Raw genomic sequence first — 20,659 nt, forward strand, 5'->3', positions numbered from 1 at the left:
AAAATCATTAATGGGGAATTCAAACTGCTAAAATAAAGAACTGATGAATTCTGGCCCATAGGCCTCTGCAGTTCAGTCTTTTCAGCTGAGTGCTTTTTCAGAGAAGCAAACAAAAATCATCAGTGCTCCAAGCACTATGTGAAATGTGCAGGGTATTATTATATCCTGTAAAAAGTTAAATGTGGTTGAAATAAAGACCTCTCTGCAGCATATAATGCGGGGCAGCTGCTTTAGAACACTAAATAAGCAGTTTGCTATAGCAACAGTGTATTGAGCTCTATCATCTGACATCCATTTGTGAACTGCTCAAGGGTTCCTGCCTTTGAATTGTAAAACAATTTATAAACTACTTTTTCTGGCAGGTTAAAAATATATACAATTTTCCCGTTTAAGAAAAAAATCAATTTCTTTTGTTACTTTCCCTATGTAACTACCAGGGGCCAACTCTGAAGCTCCAGCTATCCCAAATGAAAGAATTAGGGCCAGTCAACCAATCAGTTGAGTGACTGGATGTTCCTTGATGCTGCCAGCTTAAACGTATAGGCTTTTGTTAAAAGGTATCACAAAGATTTTTAAATCAAGTAGTTCAGTCAGTTGTGGTTAATTCATTTAAAGCTATATTCTTCCTAAGATTTCTAAAATTTTATAATTTGTTATTTTGTTAGAATAAATTAATATATTTAAATGGTATTAGTATAGAGTTCCTTTTTTTTTTAAATCATTTGTGTGTATTTGTTTTGAGGGGGGGTGGTTAAATGAACAGATTCTCTTATCAGTAAATTTAAGAACTTGTCTAATCACTGAGATCCTTAATGGACATAGGAGAATTGTAGTAATAATATGAATAATAGTGATAAAGCTATATGCCATAGGAAAAATGACTTGTCCTACACATCACACAGAATTCCCTATGCATATACTGATGGCATGAGGGTAATTTGTGGCATCAAATATAACCTAAAAAAAAAAAACTAAATTATTAGTTGTTGCAGTGTAATAAGATACTAAGACAAATACCTTGATGAGTTGAGAGGTCTGATATTTTCTGTGGATCTAACTTTTGACTATGAAAACCTGATTTATTTGCTTTGTGACTTAGTTTATTTTTGTTACTTTTATTTCCATCATTTGCCATTTCACAATTTATTATTACAACACCAAAAAGTAGATAATGAAACACAAATGGGGTGTGCTCAAATTAGTTAACTTTATTATGTACTATCCACACTAGACATGTGAAATTTCTAGGTTATGGATATGGATGTTTGTGCACTTACAAATTGTGTTTGTAACAGAAAAACATCAATTACTTGATACATTTCTCTCCATTTGTGGGCCTCGTAGACTAAGACCATTAACAAAGGATATTTTTCACTTATCTACTCATCAGCCACATTTTCATTTGACCTGACTAGCACAAGGACCGTGGGTCTGGTTTTTTGGATTTCCTCCGTAACACAATTTGTTTTTTTAGAAGTCAAGCCCAATAGTTCAGGTCCATGACTCTGAGCTTACATGGCTGCCAGTGAGTAATTTAAGCTACAGTTTACATTTTAAAATATTTGAGTATCTGGAGAAATAAGCTGTAGCTATAAGAAATGCTTTAAGCTAAAGGGGTTCAGTGTTTGCTCCTGGGGAAGAATATCTCATTTCCACTTTCTCTCCCACAACAGTAAGAATAATAATAAATTTTTGTTTTTTTTTAGGAAATAAAAAAGGGAAAGGTGAAATTTGAATACGATCTGTGAATTGTACCATTATCAATATCCTGCTGTGATACTACACCATAGTTTTACAGAATGGTACTGTTGGGAAAAACTCAATAAGTGTATACAGGATCTCTCTGCATTATTTATTACAGCTGTACTTGAATCTACAATTATCTCAAAATTTTCAATTAAAAAAGAGGAAAAATAGGTTTTTAACTCCTAGTAGATAGGGGAAGTATAACCTTCACATTATTCAGAGTGCCATTGTGCCTTTACAAAGCAATGGAATACTTCTAACAATGAGGAATATAGGATTTAAACATTAGAAGAGAGAATGAGTGAGGAGACATCATCTTACATATGAATATGAAGCTTACAACATATGGAGTCTTATATTGGCAACATGAAATTATCCAATATAGCCAAGTTGGAAAAAAAATGAAAAATGAATCATGGCTGAATCTGATACCTTTATTTTCTAGAGGAAAAGTTATAACATTCTTAGCAAAGGAATTCATATTGAAATTAGAATTACAGTTAGGACAAATTCTTTCGTGTTTCACAGTAGTAAGAGAGTGACTTTATGTTTGGTCTTTACTAACCTCCTCTGATTTAATAACACCTTGTCTATTTTTACATAGGTTTCTACCTAATAAAATTTTGAATTTCAATTTGATGATTCCATGAACATCTTACAAAATCTGTTTTGTTTGTGATGCTACTTCTACTTCATAAGTATATGTATTTTTCTAGATATTGCTGTGTGGTTTTAACTGGACATAATAGCATATGTAAACAGTATTACTTAAGTTAAGGTTGACAAAGCTGAATCAATATTTTGTGTTCAATTGAATCCATCATTAATAAGAACTACTTTAGGGACTTATTGTTATCTTTCAGGAAAAAAATACCCAAAAGACTAACAGTCAAGAAGCTGAAATGATTGTGTGATGTATATTTTTAATGACAAGAGAATATAATTCTAAAGATTTACTTCTCCTACTGGGACTCTATGTAAGTTCCATAAATATATCAACCAACCAATCAATAGGTGTGTGATAGATTTGAGCAGTCTGTCACCTTCCCTGTTGCAAATATATCTCCATAAATATTTAATGTTATTTGGATTCTTCTTTTGCTTATACAGTTAACTACAAAATGTTAACAGTTTTTTATTCATCATCTTGTCTGATACTGTAAAGGAAATTCTGTTTTACAGAAATTCATTGAGTAACCATTGACTTCATCTGGCCAAAATATATGTGGCTCATCTGATCCAGCTCGTCATTTCTGAAAATTTAAGTTGGTCTCCTGGTGCTATATATATTTGCCTCTATATTACATAAGCTTAGATTAGAAGAGTTTATCTTCGTCATTTATCCCCATTAATGTGTAATTTTCCAGACAAGAATTGAAATAAATAGTGTCTCTGATAATTGTTAATTTAAGGAAAGGTATTACCATCAGTAAAAGTAGAAATATATGTGTGTGTGTATAACAACGTATTTTATAATAACCAAGAACATGCTGAGTTGAAAAGCAGAAATTACCATATTTGTTCTAGTTTTTGTAATATTATGTAGTTTTCCCCTTTGTACTTATAAAATGTTATATGGATTATGGATTATGTCTGTTAATGTATAAGCATATTTTTGTTCAGCATATAAATCATCCTATATTTTTAAAATATTTTGAACATTCTGTTCTATATCTTTATAGTATGTGTTTGTATAGGAAGTATTATAACAAACATTTTTAATTGCTAATGTTTTCAGCTATTTACTCCTTTTTTATTATTACAGAGGAAGTTAAGTACAGTGCTTTCTTTTGTAATTTGAAGAAAATAACTCATTGAATTAAACTACTTTTAAGAGCTTTTTAAACGACTATTAAAACGTTAAGTAATTGTTACTCTAAGTATTCTAGACCCGTGTCTCTCAAACTCCAGTGTTCACACAGATCACCTGGAGACCTTGTGAACGTGCAGATTCTGACTGGGCGGGTCTGAGGCTGCGTTTCCAAGTGATGCTGCTGCTGCTCCCCTGAGTACTCCGAGTAGCACAGTTCTGTAGGCTAATGGTGTGTATGAGTCTAAGGTGCTGAAACATGAAGGACAAAGAATGAAGTTAAATACAGCTGAGCTCTTCTTTGATTCTGTAGGTAGAATCTCATCTGAGTGGTCCGTATTTCTCAAGTTCACTGGAGTTTCTGATCAGTGTTTTCAATTCTAATGCATTTTGTTTAGCTCTTTTGACAGCAAGTTTGTTTACCAGCAAAGAGGACTTGGACCAATTGAAGAAGACACTATTCTTGTCATAGATCCAAATAATGCTGCAGTACTCCATTCCAGTGGCAAAAATCTGTGAGTCATATTGCTTATGTGTTATGAAGGCTTCTACTACATAGATTGAGTATAAATACATCACTGGTCTGTTTTGAAAAGACAGAGTTGTACAGCAGTGGTAGGAAAGTCCAGCTCAAGAAAGCAGGAAATTAATTCAGTCATCCCCTCTTTGCATTTTCTAAACAAGCCAGTTGCCATTGAGTTGATTCCTACTCATGGAAACCCCATGAGTGTCAGAGTAGAACTGTACTCCATAGGGTTTTCAGTGGCTGAGTTTTCGGAAGTAGATCATGAGGCCTTTCTTCCAAGGCTCCTTGGGTGAACTCGAGCCTTTTCTTAGCAGAAGGGCTTCAAACCAGTTAAGAAGGGTTCAGTAACTGCCGAGTAAATGAGGACAGCGCATGCATTGCATAACAGCCAAATCTGTTACCCCTGGGATTTTGACCTTTTTTAGGAAACAGCAATACCCCCTCAAACATGGTGGCTGACTGGGTTGCTTTGAATCTGTGTCGCTCTCCTGAGTCCTGTAAAAAATCCAATCTCCCACATCAGGCTCCTGAAACATTCGGGATCTGTACAGGAGATTGGATTACTGGCAGAACTCTGGAGAGCAGTACATATTCAAAGCGGCGCAATTGGCTGCCATCTTTGAGGGAGCACTGCTGTTTGATTCTTACTCAGGTCAAAACCCTGGGGCAAGAGATTTGGTTGCTGTGCAACGTGTCCATTTAAGTCCACAATTACTGAATGTTCCTGAACTGGTCTGAACCAGTTTGAAGCCCTGCTTACAGCTGATCTTGTTAACCATTTGTACCACCGAGGGACTCCATTCTCCATTTTCTAAATAGATAGTTCTAAACCCTGGCTGAATGTTATAATCACCTGAGAAACTTTAAAAAAAAATTCGGATTTAGTTTTAAAGCTCCCCAGTTTATTCTAATACATTATCAAGATTGAGAGAAAACTTGATATACCCGGCTAATGAAATGATTTGCTGGTCAGCTAGATCTGAAGATTAAAAAAAAAAAAATCTTCATTGGAAGAGTTGCATAACCAAACTCATCAAGCAATCACAGATAAGAAAAAAGCCTTCTTCCCATCTCAAAATGAAGACTGAACAAATGCCATTTTTAGCTTTCCTTAGCATGCGCATATAATTTTGTCTTTGAAAGCTGCTCATTATTTGGTCTTATTCCTAGATAGAATTTGGCAGCCAAAAAAAGTTGGCTCATATTCACAGTCATTGAAAGAAAGGGACACCTGCTTAAAGAGTGTCCTCAACCATTTTAACCTGGTAGCTTTAGGGACTATAACCTATTCCATCTGCTTAGGCACAAAGAAGGCCAGCTTCCTTGAAAGGCAGTGAAAGGCAGGGTGCCGTCTACTTTGAATCCAGTTGTGTATGGAGATGGTAATTACGAGGTTTTGATTATTTTAGTAGGTTTCTAGGACGGTGAGCCAGGGGCCAAATTCTAGTACGAGCTCCACCACTCAGTGTGCTTGAACCTCTCTTTTGTGCTCTACGTGTTAATCAGAAGTACCCTCATTCCTGAAAGAAATTAAGGAGAAAGGTAGAACAACTGCTGCTAAATCAACTTGACCATCAGTGGGTGTCTATGTTAAAAGCAAATCATAACCCTCACATTCAGTTACCCAAGGCAGGGATCTAGTTCAGTTAATAAATCAGAATCAGGGTGTCATAGGTTTGGCTCATGACAAACTCTATTCTGCTAACACCATACTAAGGCTAACTGCCAAAACCCACAGCTGTCGAGTCAATTGAGACTCACAGAGAACTGCCCCATATAGGGTTTCCAAGGCTATAAATCTTTACAGAAGCAGACTGCCATTTTGTTCTCCCATAGAGCAGCTGGTGGGTTCAAACCACCAACTTTTTCATTAGCAGCTAAGTGCTTAACCACTGTGCTACCAGGGCTTCTTATACTAAGGATAACCAAACCCAACCTGTTACCATCCAGTCAATTCTGACTCATAGCGACTCTGTAGGACAGAGTAGAACTGTCTCATAGGGTTTCAAAGGAGCAGCTGGTAGATTCCAACGGCCAACCTTTTGGTTAGCAGCCAAGCTCTTAACCACTTGCCCCCAGGGCTCCATACTAAGGATAGAAGCCTACAAAAATAGCTTGTGGATTATGAGGTGTCATAGACCAAAACCACATTAACATATTGTTCACGAGTTTATTAACTCTATCCAGGTTCCATAAGCCTATAGGCACCTGTCTACATTAGCTTACAATTCTCTTACTCTGATCATTCGTATTGATCTGTTAACTAGATTAACCTTCTCTAATGATTGCCCAATTTACCACTTCACTTTGCTTAGATAAGCACAGTCCATTTTTGCTGAAAGTTGTTTTTCTTTGGGTTTTACTATCTTTAATAGGTATTTTTAAAGATTTTGAGTAAGGTTTAATATTTTATATTAGTATAGCATTGCATTGTCTTGCAATGTATTTAAACTATTCAAAATGCCTACCTAAATCAATTTCTGTTCCTCTGGACAATTATATGTTATACACCTATCTAAGATGTTATTTATAATCTTAAAACCTATTTTTAAATTGTCACTATTTTGTTGTTTAATGTATTCTGCTTTATAATAAATATTTGTAATTTTTATGTAGCTTTTGGAATCCCTGGTGGTGTAGTGGTTAAGAGTTCGGCTGCTAACCAAGAGGTCAGCAGTTGGAGCCTACCAGGCACTCCTTGGAAACCCTATGGGGCAGTTCTGTTCTGTCCTATAGAGTCACTATAAGTCGGAATCGATTTGATAACAACGGGTTTTTAGTTTTATGTAGCTTTCATTTACAGATTTTTAATATGATTAAATACTTAAGGTTTGTCACAGATCTCTTATCATAACAAGTGTTTTCATTTAATAATTCATTTTGGTCTTTCCTGTAGTAACCACCCAACACCCAGTGCCGTAGTAAGGACCTGCATATTTATCAGTGCATAAATTTATGTTGCCTTTAGGGGTTATTTAGAAAAAGAATCTTCTCATGTATGCTTTGGGGAGATACATATAATTAAGACAATTACTTTTTTATTTTGCAGGTTTTATTTACCACATGGCTTGAGCATAGATAAAGATGGAAATTATTGGGTCACGGATGTGGCTCTCCATCAGGTAATCTTCCAATCTGGCATTTATTCAAATAGAAGCTAACAGTTGTGCTTTCAAAAGGACCTGATTTTCTGGAGTTGTGTGAGTCTTTTTCTGTGACTCTGTAAGTTTATAACAAGAAAATGGAACAGCCACATCCAAAAGTTTTCTTATAGAATTCAGTGCGGAAAAAGCTAATGTGTAATTTATGAAGTCTCCTTTCACCCTTGGGTTGGCAGGAGGTGTAGGTGCAGAGATGGAGTTCAGCTGTGACAGTGACGTGGGCCCTCTCCACTTCCTTCTTGACTTACTGCATTTCCTTATACTTCCTTTGTCCCCAGGTCTTATTTCTATTTTACCACTCATTTATGTTTTCTTTTCTAAGCCACCTTATTCTATAAATTGAGACAAGGTCTCTAGTAAGTATATGTTTGTGTGTAAAAAATAAAATTTTAAAACATGTTTGCCCTTTTTCAGAGAAGTTACATTTCTGTCACAGAATAGTCATGAAGTGTTCCCCTTCTCCCCAGATAAGCTTAAGTTTGATAACATGTTTATGAATAGGAGGCAGTGAACTAGAAAAAACCTTCAGAAGATGTTGCTACAACAATTACTAAGTTTTTCTTCCCTCAATCTTTAAACATCATCTCAGCAAACATTTATTGTTCATGTGTTATCTGAAGAGGTTTGTACTGTTAGTTAAGGAAAGACAGAAAGGAAACATAGGGGGTGAAGTGGAATAGGACAACCATGTGTTTGTCACCATTTGCCTAATTAACTGGGTGACCTTGAGAAAAATCAGTTAATCTCTGTAGACTTCATTTATCAAATGAATCGGATCGAATGATATCTAGGGACCATCCAGCTCCAAAAAGTATCATCTTTTAAATAAGTCTCTCAGAGCTTACACTGAAGATTGCCCATAAAAGTGATCTTAGTCATGTTGGGTATGTGTCATTAATAACCATGCAAAGTGAGTAAATCCTTTATTCCATTTTAAAAAGGTGTTCAAACTGGATCCAAACAGTAAAGAAGGCCCTATGTTAATCCTGGGAAGAAGTATGCAACCAGGCAGTGACCAGAATCACTTCTGTCAACCCACTGATGTGGCTGTGGATCCAGAAACTGGAACCATCTATGTATCAGATGGTTACTGCAACAGTCGGATTGTGCAGTTTTCACCAACTGGAAAGTTTATCATGCAGTGGGGAGAAGGTACCCAAAAAGACTTTTGATCTTTAGTTGTAATTCTTAGCCAATATCAGTAGGAACAAGAGATTGACCACTTTTCACATTCTGTGGGATGAATTGTCCTTTACTTTGAGGAAAACAGGATCTCTGTGTGCCCCCGCTTGGGTTACACACACACACACACACACGCTCATGTGCTCACAAGTCTTATAAGAGGAAAAAGAATGCTTCTGCAAAAAGCCTTTGTCCAAATAATGGAGAAAATCTGTTGTGGGTAAGAGATATTATGAAATAAACTTAAAACTGATATACCTTATTTCTCCCCCTTTCTAGAAATTTAATGGTTTACTATCATGAATATGGGAAATTACAAAACTATAGAGTCAGACTTTGAGTGACTTTATAAATTGTATATCTGAGGTTTTTCTTTATTCTGTAGAGTCTTCAGGGAGCAATCCTAACCCGGGCCAGTTCAGTGTTCCTCACAGCTTGGCTTTTGTACCTCATTTGGGGCAGTTATGTGTGGCAGACAGGGAAAATGGTCGGATCCAGTGTTTTAAAACTGACACCAAAGAATTTGTGAAAGAGATCAAGCATGCATCGTTTGGAAGACGTATATTTGCAATTTCATATATACCAGGTATATAACCTTAATTTTTGTGTATACGTTTTGACATATCGTGCTCTGTTCTTAAAAAGTATCTGTCTTATCCTCACCTGCTCTTTCTTTTTTTTTTCTTATTAAAGTATTGAAAATGCCTTATGTATCAGAACTTAAAATGACTTAAAACTGTTAGTGCATTATAAATCATTTTCAACTCAAGTGTCACTATTCTTTGTACATAAATAATGAAGAATTCAAAGGATTTAACAACTGTTTTTTTTTTTTTTGTAAAGAGTTAAAAAATTGTTTCCAAACATTGGTTTTCATTTTTCCTTAATTATGATAATCTGCTCAAGATATTACATGATTAATATTATGTCTTCACACATCATCAACAGATGGTGCGTATCTGATAGAACCAGTATTCAAAATACTTCTATTTCACATTTTTTAAAAGGAGGTAGGCGATAAAAATAGAAAGAGAAGTACATAAAATAAGTGAGATTTAGGTCTAAATACCAGGAGAAATGACCAAGAAAACTTGAAATTTTTCTCATTTTCAAGGTAGATCTTGTTGAAAAGAAAATCAGAAGAATAATCCAGACTTATTAGATCCACATAATTTACTTTATAAAATAAGTTAGCATAAGGTTTCCTTAATGAGTACTGAACACATTGAAAACATTTAATTTCTAAAAATTATAATATTTATACTTCTTGTTCTGTTAAGGTTGCACATGGTTGCCGTCTTCCCAAGCAGCCCCCTATTTATTTGGCACATGGAATAATGGAAGTCGGTTAACTAGATAGGGAGCAAGTTTGGCTTCCCAAGAAATAGGTAATACATAAACTACATGTACTCGTTAACCTCAGTGGAAACAAAATTCTTGTGTTTGTTTTTACACAAAAAAATCAGGATCTGACACTTAATAGAGAAGATGGACCACATTCATTGTGAACAATGGTAAATATTAGAAGAAAAAAAAATCAGGAAAGATGATTAGAAGGAATCTGGCTGAAACCAGAATCAAAGTAAAGAACAAAGTGTATTAAAAATGGAATTGAATTCTGTCTATAATATTGCACAATAATAATTGATACTTATAGTGTTGACCTTTTCTTAGCATGATGCATCAAGAATCCTACAGTGCATAAAGATAAGAATGTTGCCTGTTATTTTAGTGTTGTATATATATCTGTCTTTTAATTCTTTGAAAACTGGTAATTTTCAATCCTCTGCAGTATTTATGTAACTGAAACATCACAGTTCCCATATTTTGAATGAGCAGTACTGTACTGAGAAGTATAATTTTACTAAGGAATGTTCACGGCATCATCACAAACTATGGGAAAACATGTCTTTGATAATCTGGAACAATCATCTCACATTTTCAAACTCTGATTGTTAACCCTTCTATTTTTACTCTGCTTTCACTAATTTCTTCGCATATTTCTGATTTCTCTCTAAAATGGCAGATATTACATGTGGTTGAAAAGAAACTGATATTCTAAAATGATTAGCCTAAATATTCAGACTCTTCCCAGTACCTGTTTAGGATACCTGTGACATCTATATTTACATCTATTTTTCTATACGTGTCTGTATATTCCTGAATTTTCCAGGCTTCCCAGGTGGAACAGGCTTTCCAGTTCCTGGTTTTCCTATTACAAGGATGTTTGCCCTCTAACTTCTTCACCCTTGATCTTGTCACTCAGAAGGAGACATTTGCTAAGTATTTTATTCTCTAGCTTTGTTGCCAATTATAGGGATCAGGTTGACTCTACATTTGTTGATCGTGTATTGAATGTTCATACTTAAAACGTTTGAAAGCCAGTGTTGACCATATTTTAAAGGAAACTTAACTGAATATATTATCACAGGTTTGCTCTTTGCGGTGAATGGAAAGCCTTACTTTGGGGACCAAGAGCCTGTACAAGGATTTGTGATGAACTTTTCCAGTGGGGAGATTATAGATATCTTCAAGCCAGTACGCAAGGTATTTATAAGCATTGCCTAGGTTTCAGTTTTTTTTGAGAATAAGACCAAAATATGAATCTTGACATTCAATTTGTAATAGTATAATTTTTAAAAACTTAAGTAGCTCTGATAACTTTCTTAGCTCGGTTGATGGGAGTGTCCTGTTAGAATGTCTTTATCTTGAATAAATAAATGCCCTTGTCTGTTCCTAAATCAATTTCCTCAGATGCATATTAACACTATGTAGAATTCTAAGGTTCTTAGTAGAATTTGCATACCACGACAGGTGTAAATTAACTGTATTTAAAAATACCTTTAAAAAATGAGGCTTTTCTTGGTTTTGTTAAATAGAAAAGACATCACAGTAGTTAAAAAAAAAAAACACAACACAGTAGTTTAGATTGTACTTAATAATTCTCTCAGATCTAGCAGAAATATTGTTTGCTTTTTTATTGCTATGATAATACTGAGCAGCAGGACTTGAAAACAGCATTTCATGGGATTTATTCCAGTCCAAAGGACTTGGTTTAGGCAAGAGACTAAAGGCTAGTTTTGACTTCATAAATGGTTTCCCATTGTTTTTTCTAACAATGTTTTTTACAAACATAATGACTAGGGACCAGCATGGCCTTCCCAGTTTACTTTCTCTGCGGTATGATTGCCACAGTGATCAGAATGTTTATATACACCATATCAACATGCTTGTAGTCCATCAATTTTCAAAATTCAGCCTGCTAAAATGCTGCAAATAAAGGTTGTTTTTCAAAACGTGATGATTTATTGGCTTTACTTAAATCAAAATGCAACTATGAGAAGCCACTGGACAAAGTATATATTGATAATAATTTTTATATTACTCTTTAAGATACCATGTTTGCTAGATTAAAAGAAAACTTTTTAAATGCCTCAATCTTCTAGAATTTATTCTGTGAGAAATACTGGCAACTAGCCTGGGGTTTATCATCAAATTTCATTCCAGAGGTATTATTAAGTACCTACTCTGTATCAGGTATTATGCTAGGTACGAGAATGTAATAATGGTTAACAGAACAAGATACAGCCTTTCCCTCAACAGAGCTTTTAGTCAAATATTAAAGTTATACCATGTGAATTGAATCAAACTGAATCTGAACTAAAGTTTCCAGTACAGATTTTTTCTTTGGGTTTCTATCTATACATAACAAATAAAATTTTTCATAGAATAATTTCACCTGAAAAGCAATAATCAATCAAATGTAAAAACATAATACCCTTCAGAAAGAAAGAAATTATATTGAAAAGACATATTGTACTTCCATGGTGTTTCAAATTCATAGTGATTATCTGATCTTCATTGTTTTGCCTCTTGTACTACCTCCTCGTATCTATTGAGAAAGAAAGGTCTTCACTTTTTTCGATGGAGTTTTGCCTTGCTGGTTCCTTTAATAATAACATACTGTATAAACTAGGGTGTTAACTTTTAATTCAAATATGCATCTAGAAATTAAAACTAATTGCTAAGTACAAACCTAGAACCTAAACAATCCTCACTCTTAAAAACGGAAACAGCTCCGAATTAAAATTTCAGAAAGCAGTGTGCCTAAACATCAGTATTCCTTGGATGTTCAGTGATGATTGAGTCACAATATATGGGTTAATGCAGCAAACATGAAAAGAAAAAAAAAAAAGCCTAACTCAAAGATGAAATTTGCTTTTCCTTTAAGTAAACAAAACTTGATATTATGTGGATATAGAAATTTATTTTGTGTTAACTCAGTAAACTGAAATCAATTTATAAATCTCACAGAATTTTCATTTAATTATAATCATAAAGAATAAGTTTGGGTACAGAAAATAATGTGATGTATTAACTCCTATGTAAGAAGAGATTTGTCTTTCAGGTCAAAAAGTTTTACATAATGTGTCTATGTTTCTGTCTGTGCCTGTTCTCCAAGTATATTTTGGTTCTCCCTCTTCTACTATCAGTTTCTTTTACAAATATGAATGTCTGAGTGTACTGTCTTCATCTTTATGTCTGTGCAGGGAAGCTGGGGGAAAATAGGACAATAAAAAAGGTAGTTCTATTAAATAGTGTCAAAAAAACAAGAGGACAAAAAACACAATCACCCTCCCAATTCTCTCACCCACCTCCCCATAATCACAGGAAAGAGAAATGGCACCTCATCATATGCTTTCCCACACATCCTTCAGGCTGATATTTTTTGTTTTCTTTCTTCTTCAAGACAGTTCATGTTGGAAAGGAAGGGCATGATCCCCATCCCTCCAAAAAACACATGCACATACACAAAGGATGAACAGCAAGCCCAGATTCATGTTGTTTCTCGAACCTTCACAACAGAGATTAAAATCACAACATTTAAGATGAAAGGTTAACACTGGTTAAATTACTTCTCCAAAGCTACACATCAAGTAGCTCACCTAGATCTCAAACTCATGTCTGTCTGACTCCAAAATATGCATAACTACTTAGCATTCTATGTTTTGGATGCTAGTACCCTCGTTTGATAAATGAAATTGGATTATACTGTGGTTTTTTAATCCCTGGAATACACTCGGTATGCTAAAGGGCATATGAAGCCACAAAATAAACATGATACATCTTCCTAGAAGAACCATTATACTTAATATTAAGTAAGCATTATTTTTGTATTAAAGGAAACATGGCTATGATATAGAGAAGATCAAAAATTTCTCATGAATTTTTAATGTAAGATTTTAAGGAAACATTGCCCTGGGCTGTATCCCTGCATGCCCCAGAAGGATGCTATCTTTCATCTCTGTTGTCAATTTCATTTCGTTAGACGTACCTCAGGAGAAGAATTTGCAAAGCCTGGACTGGAATATATCTGAGTCTCTTCAACTCCAAAATGCTAAAAGCAATTTTGCTGTTTTAAATGATACAGAAATGATACACTTAACATTACAGTTAAGTGCTTCTGATTGGAGGTCCAGAAGTCCTACCCACTAAGCCTCCTCCTGAGCCCTTACAATGGCCCCAAAATCTTTCTAACAGAATCTTTAGCTCTTTGAATCAGTTTGAGAACCACTGATAAAGATTTATTGTAATTTTAGCCTTGAATTTATGACACGTTGTTGTGATTTACTTAAAGCAAAGTCCTTGGCCAATAAATAGTTCATACATTCCTGCTTCATCTCTATTCTCCCACCTATTTGTAAGTCTGTTGCTACCCATTAGCTGAACCCAAAATAAAAATGAACGTTTAACAACAGGCTTGTGAAATTTCAACAAGGTAGTGTTTTGATTTCTGGCTGTCTTTCTCTTGAACATTTGTCACAGCCCATTGGATGGTATGAAGGAATGAACCTCCTTGGCACAGCTCTCATTTTTCTTTACAACATGAAAAACTGTTTCTGATTTTTAAAGCACAGTAGTATCTCCAAAGACTGCATTCTTCTGCCCCTCCTAAAGTGAGCTAAGAAGAGTAGTTTGTCTCGTTGATGACATTTGTACTCAGCAAACCGAGATGTGCAGATGTTAGCTGATAAGCCCACAGTCTGATAGTGTTCCTTTTCATACTCACTAGTCATATTTTTGAGAACTGTGCGTTCAGACAGCCCTGCTGGCCTCAAAGGTGAAAGAAATTATCTACATCCTGCGTACTGGAGGACACATGGCACCTTTGTAGGCTTCAGTAGACAGATGGAAATGTCAGTAGCATAGTGTTTAAGCCTTTTCTTCTAGGAACTGGCTGGGTAACCTCAAAAAGTCACATAAAGTGCTCTCCTGTACACCCTGATTTGCTGAACTGGCTAGGTGACCCCGAGAAAGTCACATAAAGTGCTCTCCTGCCTTCTGTGTCCTCATGTTTGAGAAGATAATAATTTGAAATGGAGATATGTCGTAAGGAAGGACATATGAAAGCACTGAGTATCTGAAGTAGATACAAAAGCCCAGGAAGTACTTGGGGGTAACACTCAATTTGTTTTCTTTGCCGATTGAAAATATTGCAGAAATTGGACTTGAGAATGTAAAACCCATGTTGTTATATATCTCCTGGTATGTGCTCAGAAATAACCGGAATGCCCTGAATCTGAATTGATTATTCTTATCAGTAATATACATATAGTTTTTAAGGATAGGATAGCTTTGATAGGAATCCTGTTGCTGTTGGTTCGATTATGATTCACAGTGACCCTATAGGACAGAGTAAAACTGCTCCATAGGGTTTCCAAGGAATAGCTGGTAGATTCAAACTGCCAGCCTTTTGGTTAGCAGCTGAGCTCTTAACCACTGCACCACCAGGGTTCCTTTGCTGGGAATAGTAGCATAAATTAATACCTGGTCTATTCGACTTGTACCCATCAAAGCAGGCAAATTTGATAGGGATTAAAAGGTAGAAGAAACATGAAGGCAAAAATAAATATAAATAAGTAGATGATACAATACCAAGTAAACAACACTGATAAAATAATTCACTTGTAAATGTTTGGTTTTTAACATATTTGAAAATCAGTGGTAAGGGTGGTTTGGCATTCCCCAGAGCCTAGAATTACGCCTGACACAGATTTGGTACCCACTGAATGAATAGACCCTTTGGCCTAGAGTTGCTGTGATGGGAATTGTTGTAGCTTTGATTTGAGTGATGTGCCTGTTGCTTTGTTGTGTGCTTTGTTTTTTTGTTTTTCTATCTTTTCATGAAGGATTCAAGGATAGGCTCACCACCCTAATGTATGGCTTGCTGTTTTGGCAGCACTTTGACATGCCTCATGATATCGTTGCATCTGAAGACGGGACAGTGTACGTTGGAGACGCTCACACTAACACCGTGTGGAAGTTCACCTCCACTGAAAGTATGCTGTTTATTTCATCACTGTCTATATTTTCCCAGTTCTATTGCTTGAAAACAGCTGGAACAAAAAATTTGCATTTCTCTTCTCTGTTTATTGATAGGAATGGGAAAACAAGGTACAAATTGGCAGTGGTTGTAAGACCTGCTTGGTGTTCAGTTCAAGGATTAAATTAATTTTTTAAAAGTGAAGAGACGTATCTTTTTTTTTTTACTCTGTCAGTTATCCTCTTGTTTCCACAGATATTCCACAGGAAATTTTCAATGCCTGAAGTAATGTCTGTTACATTGAAAGCCAATGTTAAATCCAGCCTAGTTCCAGAGGGAGGAGAAGGCTTTGGCAAGGCAGAGGGGCTGACTTGTTTCCACACAGGCATCACTTCCCACATGGCTCTTCAGATCTCAGTAGCTGCCGAACATCTGGGGACACCAGCATCTGTCAGACACATAATATCCCAAACAGGAAGCACTTTGCATTTTCCATTTAGGCTTCTGCTTTCCCAAAATACTCATATTTTCATGTAACTCAAAAATTTGCCTGGGGACAGAAGCTTTGCTCTATTAGGATTAAACCAGCTAGTTTTAGGGTTTTCTAATTGCAATTTAGACAGTATTTTAATTCTTAAAAAGTATACTAGCTTAGCCTCGCACACTTGGGTACTAACTGAAAGGTTGGAGGTTCAGGTCTACCCAGAAGTGCCTTGGAAGAGAGGCCTGGCAATCTGCTTCCCCAAAAAAATCAGCCATTGAAAACCTCATGGAACACAGTTCTGCTGTGACACACATGGGGTCACCGTGAGTCAGAATCAAGTCCATGGCAACTGGCTTTTTATCATACCAAAAAACACAAGTTGTCTAAATTGAAGAGCACTGAATGCTTACTAGGCCATGACCCTTAAGATCTAGAGATGCTTTTATGATATGCCAGGCTCCAAACAATCAAAGGAGGAGGGAGTAGTCCCAAAACTTTAATCAGGTACAGTACAGGTGTTGGAGCCAAAATAAGTTTGGTAACCACTGTCTTCAGAATCATTCTTTTGAGTAACTTTTACCGCTTTGTAATAAGGCCCCTGTTTGGTTGAGTGTACAGAGGTGCCCATGGACTATTGCACCCCAGCAGCAGCTCACATTCCTCTCAAAAGTGTAGCACTCCCACTGCCTGCCTTCTCTCCAGAAGGCATGGGCAGACAGGAAAGCAAAGATGTATGGAAAATTCTCAATTGTGTAAAAAAAACCAGGTTTTCAGAACAAAAATGCATAGATACCTTGAAAGAAGGGTGAGACTGAAGAAATCTAGCCAATATCCTCATTTTGAAGACAGAAATATGATACTTGGAACCCATTAAGATTCCAGTCTGGAGCTCTTTGTACCACTCCAGTGCTTAGTACTGAACAAATATGTGTATCTGGGAGACCTGGGGAGGATTTTCAAAATACGCATAGCCAGATCCCACTCGGCACCTATAAAAAGAAGAGGGGTGGTAATATGTGTATTTGGGAGGGGTTCCCCAAGTAGTTTAGATACATCCCCTGACTGAGAAGCACTTAATACAGCATGCAGCTTTAAAATAGAAAAACCCTCTGCACGGTCCAGAGTGCGATCAAATAATGAATCTGGAAAATAGTACCTGTGCGACACTTAAACTGCCATCAGACATGAAAAAGTTTCTTATATATATGCCTTTTAGTGCTCAGTCAAATCTGTTTCTATCAGCTAGAAGACTGGGAATCCAAGATGGCAGAACTACTGATAAGTCTGAGATGTTGCCATATGAAAACAGTACTACTTAATATGTCATTAATAATACACTATTATGAACTCCAGAGGAAAAACTTCTAAATAGGAAGATCTTAGAAATATTATTTCAACTTTCCTTAGAAAGTATAAATCCAGGATTCATGGATCTGGTATATAATTAGTAGCTTGTATTGGACTCTTTCTAAAGATGATAATATATTTAATTAAGGAAGCATTTTCTACTGAGTGAAATTCATATTGAAATTGTTTTTAAATGTTCTTTTTAGGGATTCTGATTTTTTCTGTCCCTCCTGTTCTATGTTACAGAAATGGAACATCGATCAGTTAAAAAGGCTGGCATTGAGGTCCAGGAAATCAAAGGTTAGTCAGCGTCCTCTCAGGACTGTGAAACCTAAGGCTATTTGTGTTGAATTCTTTTATGGCTCTTGATTGCACTTAAAAAAAAAAAAAAAATTATCAGGCTAAAAAATATAATCTGGTCAATTATCCGTGACTTCTGTTATGTACTGAATCTTTAAACCTGCATGTTGCCACTGCATTTGCTGATAAATGTAGTAGTAATAATGAGCTCAGGTTCACTGACTTCAAGTGATGGAGAGTGATTGAGGGTGTAAGGAATCTATAATCAGTGAGCCAGAGACATTCAGAGAGGAAAATAAGTTAGTCTCTTTTGGAAGTACATTAACCTCAAGCAAGCAAGCGAGCAGAAAAATACCTTTAAGAGTATTGGGAAAGACTTTTCTTTTAATGGACTCTATTAAGGAGTGAAAAATATCTTTGGTGTGTTAATGCTATAGGGGCATATAGGAGTTGGCTGCTCCCTAAGCCCACATCTTAGTACCATTTAGGCCCTGAACATTTTCTGAGAGCCGTCTAGTGTAAGAGTCCCTGGATAGTACAAACGGTTAAGCACTTGGCTCCTAACCTAAAGGTTAGTGGTTCAAATCCACCTAGAGGCATCTTGGAAGAAAAACCTAGAGATCTGCTTCTGAAAGATCAAAGCCATTGAAAGCCATTTGGAGTGCAGCTCTACTCTGAGACATGTAGAATTTGCTATGAGTCAGAATCGACTTGATGGCAACTGTTTTGCTTTGGTTTTTTTGTTTCTATGGTGTAAGGTCCAAAGGAAATGAAACTGTGCCTGGCCTCAAGAGGCTTACAAGTCTATAAGGAGAGATAAGACATGTGTGTATATATATGTACATACATACATATATATATGCAAATCCGTATATGATTGACATGTAATATCAAGTATGGGGAAGTGGGATTTAGCTGCTGATAAACAACCACTGGGTACATTTGGAATCCTAGTGAAATCATTTTCTCCCTTTCCTAGGATCGGTTTATATTTGTTTATGTTTTTCTACCATCTGCAAGGTTTTTGACATGTGATTTATAGTTAAGAACTCACCATGGGTTTCTTATGAGGTGCCCCTGTTGTTTAAGTAGCAAAGTGATTCCATTATTAGTTGCTTTACAAGCGATTCTCCTAGATACTCAGACTTAACCTTAGGCTCACTTGTTTTCTTTTCTCATGAAAGCAGGTGGAAAGAGATGAAAAGAAGCAAGAACCAAGAGGGAGTTTAGGCATTTTATGTAGGCAGATCAGAAAATATAGCCGGCTCAAGGTTAAAAGGGGTAAGATGATATTATAAAATAAATACATAGCAATAGTTTGGAATTTGTAGAGATTTTGTTCAGGTGACAATACTGAGTGGCATTCACATGAGCTCAGCTGTTAATCAAAAAGCTAGAGGTTTGAGTCCACCCAGAGGCACCTTGGAAGAATGGCCTGGTGAACTGCTTCCGAAAAAAATCAGGCACTGTAAACCCTATGGAGCTCAGTTCCACTCTGACACACAGAGAGTCGCTATGAGTTGGAATTGATTTCATGGCAGCTGGCTTTTGGATTACTTATGGAGTACAAACAATAGGCGCCAAGCTATCCAAACATTATCAAATGTAATCCTTACACCAACCATGTGATACCTGCTATTATATCCCTAGTTCACATATGAGGAAACTGAGGATCAGAATTACTACTGAGACAGTAAGTGATAGAGCCAGGGTTTAAATTAAAGTCCGATTGGCACCAAAGCCTGTGCTCTTAATCACTGTTACTGTATTGCGGAGGGGGAGGTGGGTACCATGAATTCAGCCACCATAAAGTCTTCCAAGAACTGTAGGTTGTGAATGGTTGTAATTTACACTGAAACCTCTGGAATTCACAGCGGCCTCAAACCATTTCTTTTTTAATATATCCCACCTCAAAATTCTAGATTATACCGGTTGACTTACTGAGAACAGCCCAGTGAAGCAGACCTCATCTTGGCTGGCCAGGGAAGGATGAATGATGCTTTCCTGTAGGTCATTTCCTCTCTCAGCACATACCACTGTGTCTGTTCAGAAAACCTCCCAGCCTTGGGAGGGAACCCAGCAGCTTAAATAGTAAATATGATTGAAATGTCTTACTGTGACAGTGAGGAATATCTAAATAAGTCAGGAATACCTAAACCCAAGTGAAGTTGTTCTGTCCCTCTTTGAACCAGTGTGGTGGTGGTTATACTTTTTTTTTTTTTCCCACAAGAATAAATATAAATCATGCTGGATATCTGAAATCTTGTATCAAAATCCTAATGCTTAATTAAAACTACTTTTTACAAAAAAGCAAAGGGGAACAACTTCACAGATTTAATAATCCTGTAGATAAATGTTAAGTCTCCAAATTCAAGTTACCATTGATGACATTGATCATCCCACTGTGAAGGGTCACATAACTTATCAGTGAGATCAGAGTTTCAGAACCAGTGTTCTGAGGGATTTGCAGGGATAAGAACAGCAACATTTATTAATTTTTTTAATCTGGGAAATTTAAAAATTTTAACCTCCTTTAAAATACAGAGTATCTTTTAAAATTTAAACATACTTCAGCTGGTTCCAAGTGTTGAAATGTTCAAGTGTTTCTAGTAGATGACGCTCAAAGCACCGCAAGGTGTGTGGGGGTCAAGAATTTTTAAACTGTCACCTGTGTATCTTAGCAAGTCATTAATTACCTCATTCTCAGGACACTTTTTATGAATGGTAAACTGATCTCATTGTCTGTCGTCTACTTCATCCATAGTTCATCTTTCCATTT

General features: G+C 36.1%; 1 protein-coding gene across 15 annotated transcripts in view; it reads left to right on the forward strand.

The window, feature by feature from the left end:
• Nucleotides 1–20,659, forward strand: part of PAM (peptidylglycine alpha-amidating monooxygenase) — a 338,792-nt gene that overhangs the window by 311,125 nt on the left and 7,008 nt on the right. For all 15 annotated transcript variants that reach the window (XM_064274462.1, XM_064274460.1, XM_023547920.2 and 12 more), the window contains 7 exons: nucleotides 3,955–4,071; nucleotides 7,132–7,204; nucleotides 8,185–8,395; nucleotides 8,811–9,011; nucleotides 10,857–10,972; nucleotides 15,666–15,765; nucleotides 17,827–17,880. In XM_064274462.1, the coding sequence (XP_064130532.1) occupies nucleotides 3,955–4,071; nucleotides 7,132–7,204; nucleotides 8,185–8,395; nucleotides 8,811–9,011; nucleotides 10,857–10,972; nucleotides 15,666–15,765; nucleotides 17,827–17,880 (872 nt within the window). The remainder of the gene's footprint in view (nucleotides 1–3,954; nucleotides 4,072–7,131; nucleotides 7,205–8,184; nucleotides 8,396–8,810; nucleotides 9,012–10,856; nucleotides 10,973–15,665; nucleotides 15,766–17,826; nucleotides 17,881–20,659) is intronic.

Source organism: Loxodonta africana, chromosome 2, assembly GCF_030014295.1.
Source record: "Loxodonta africana isolate mLoxAfr1 chromosome 2, mLoxAfr1.hap2, whole genome shotgun sequence".
Taxonomy (NCBI): domain Eukaryota; kingdom Metazoa; phylum Chordata; class Mammalia; order Proboscidea; family Elephantidae; genus Loxodonta; species Loxodonta africana.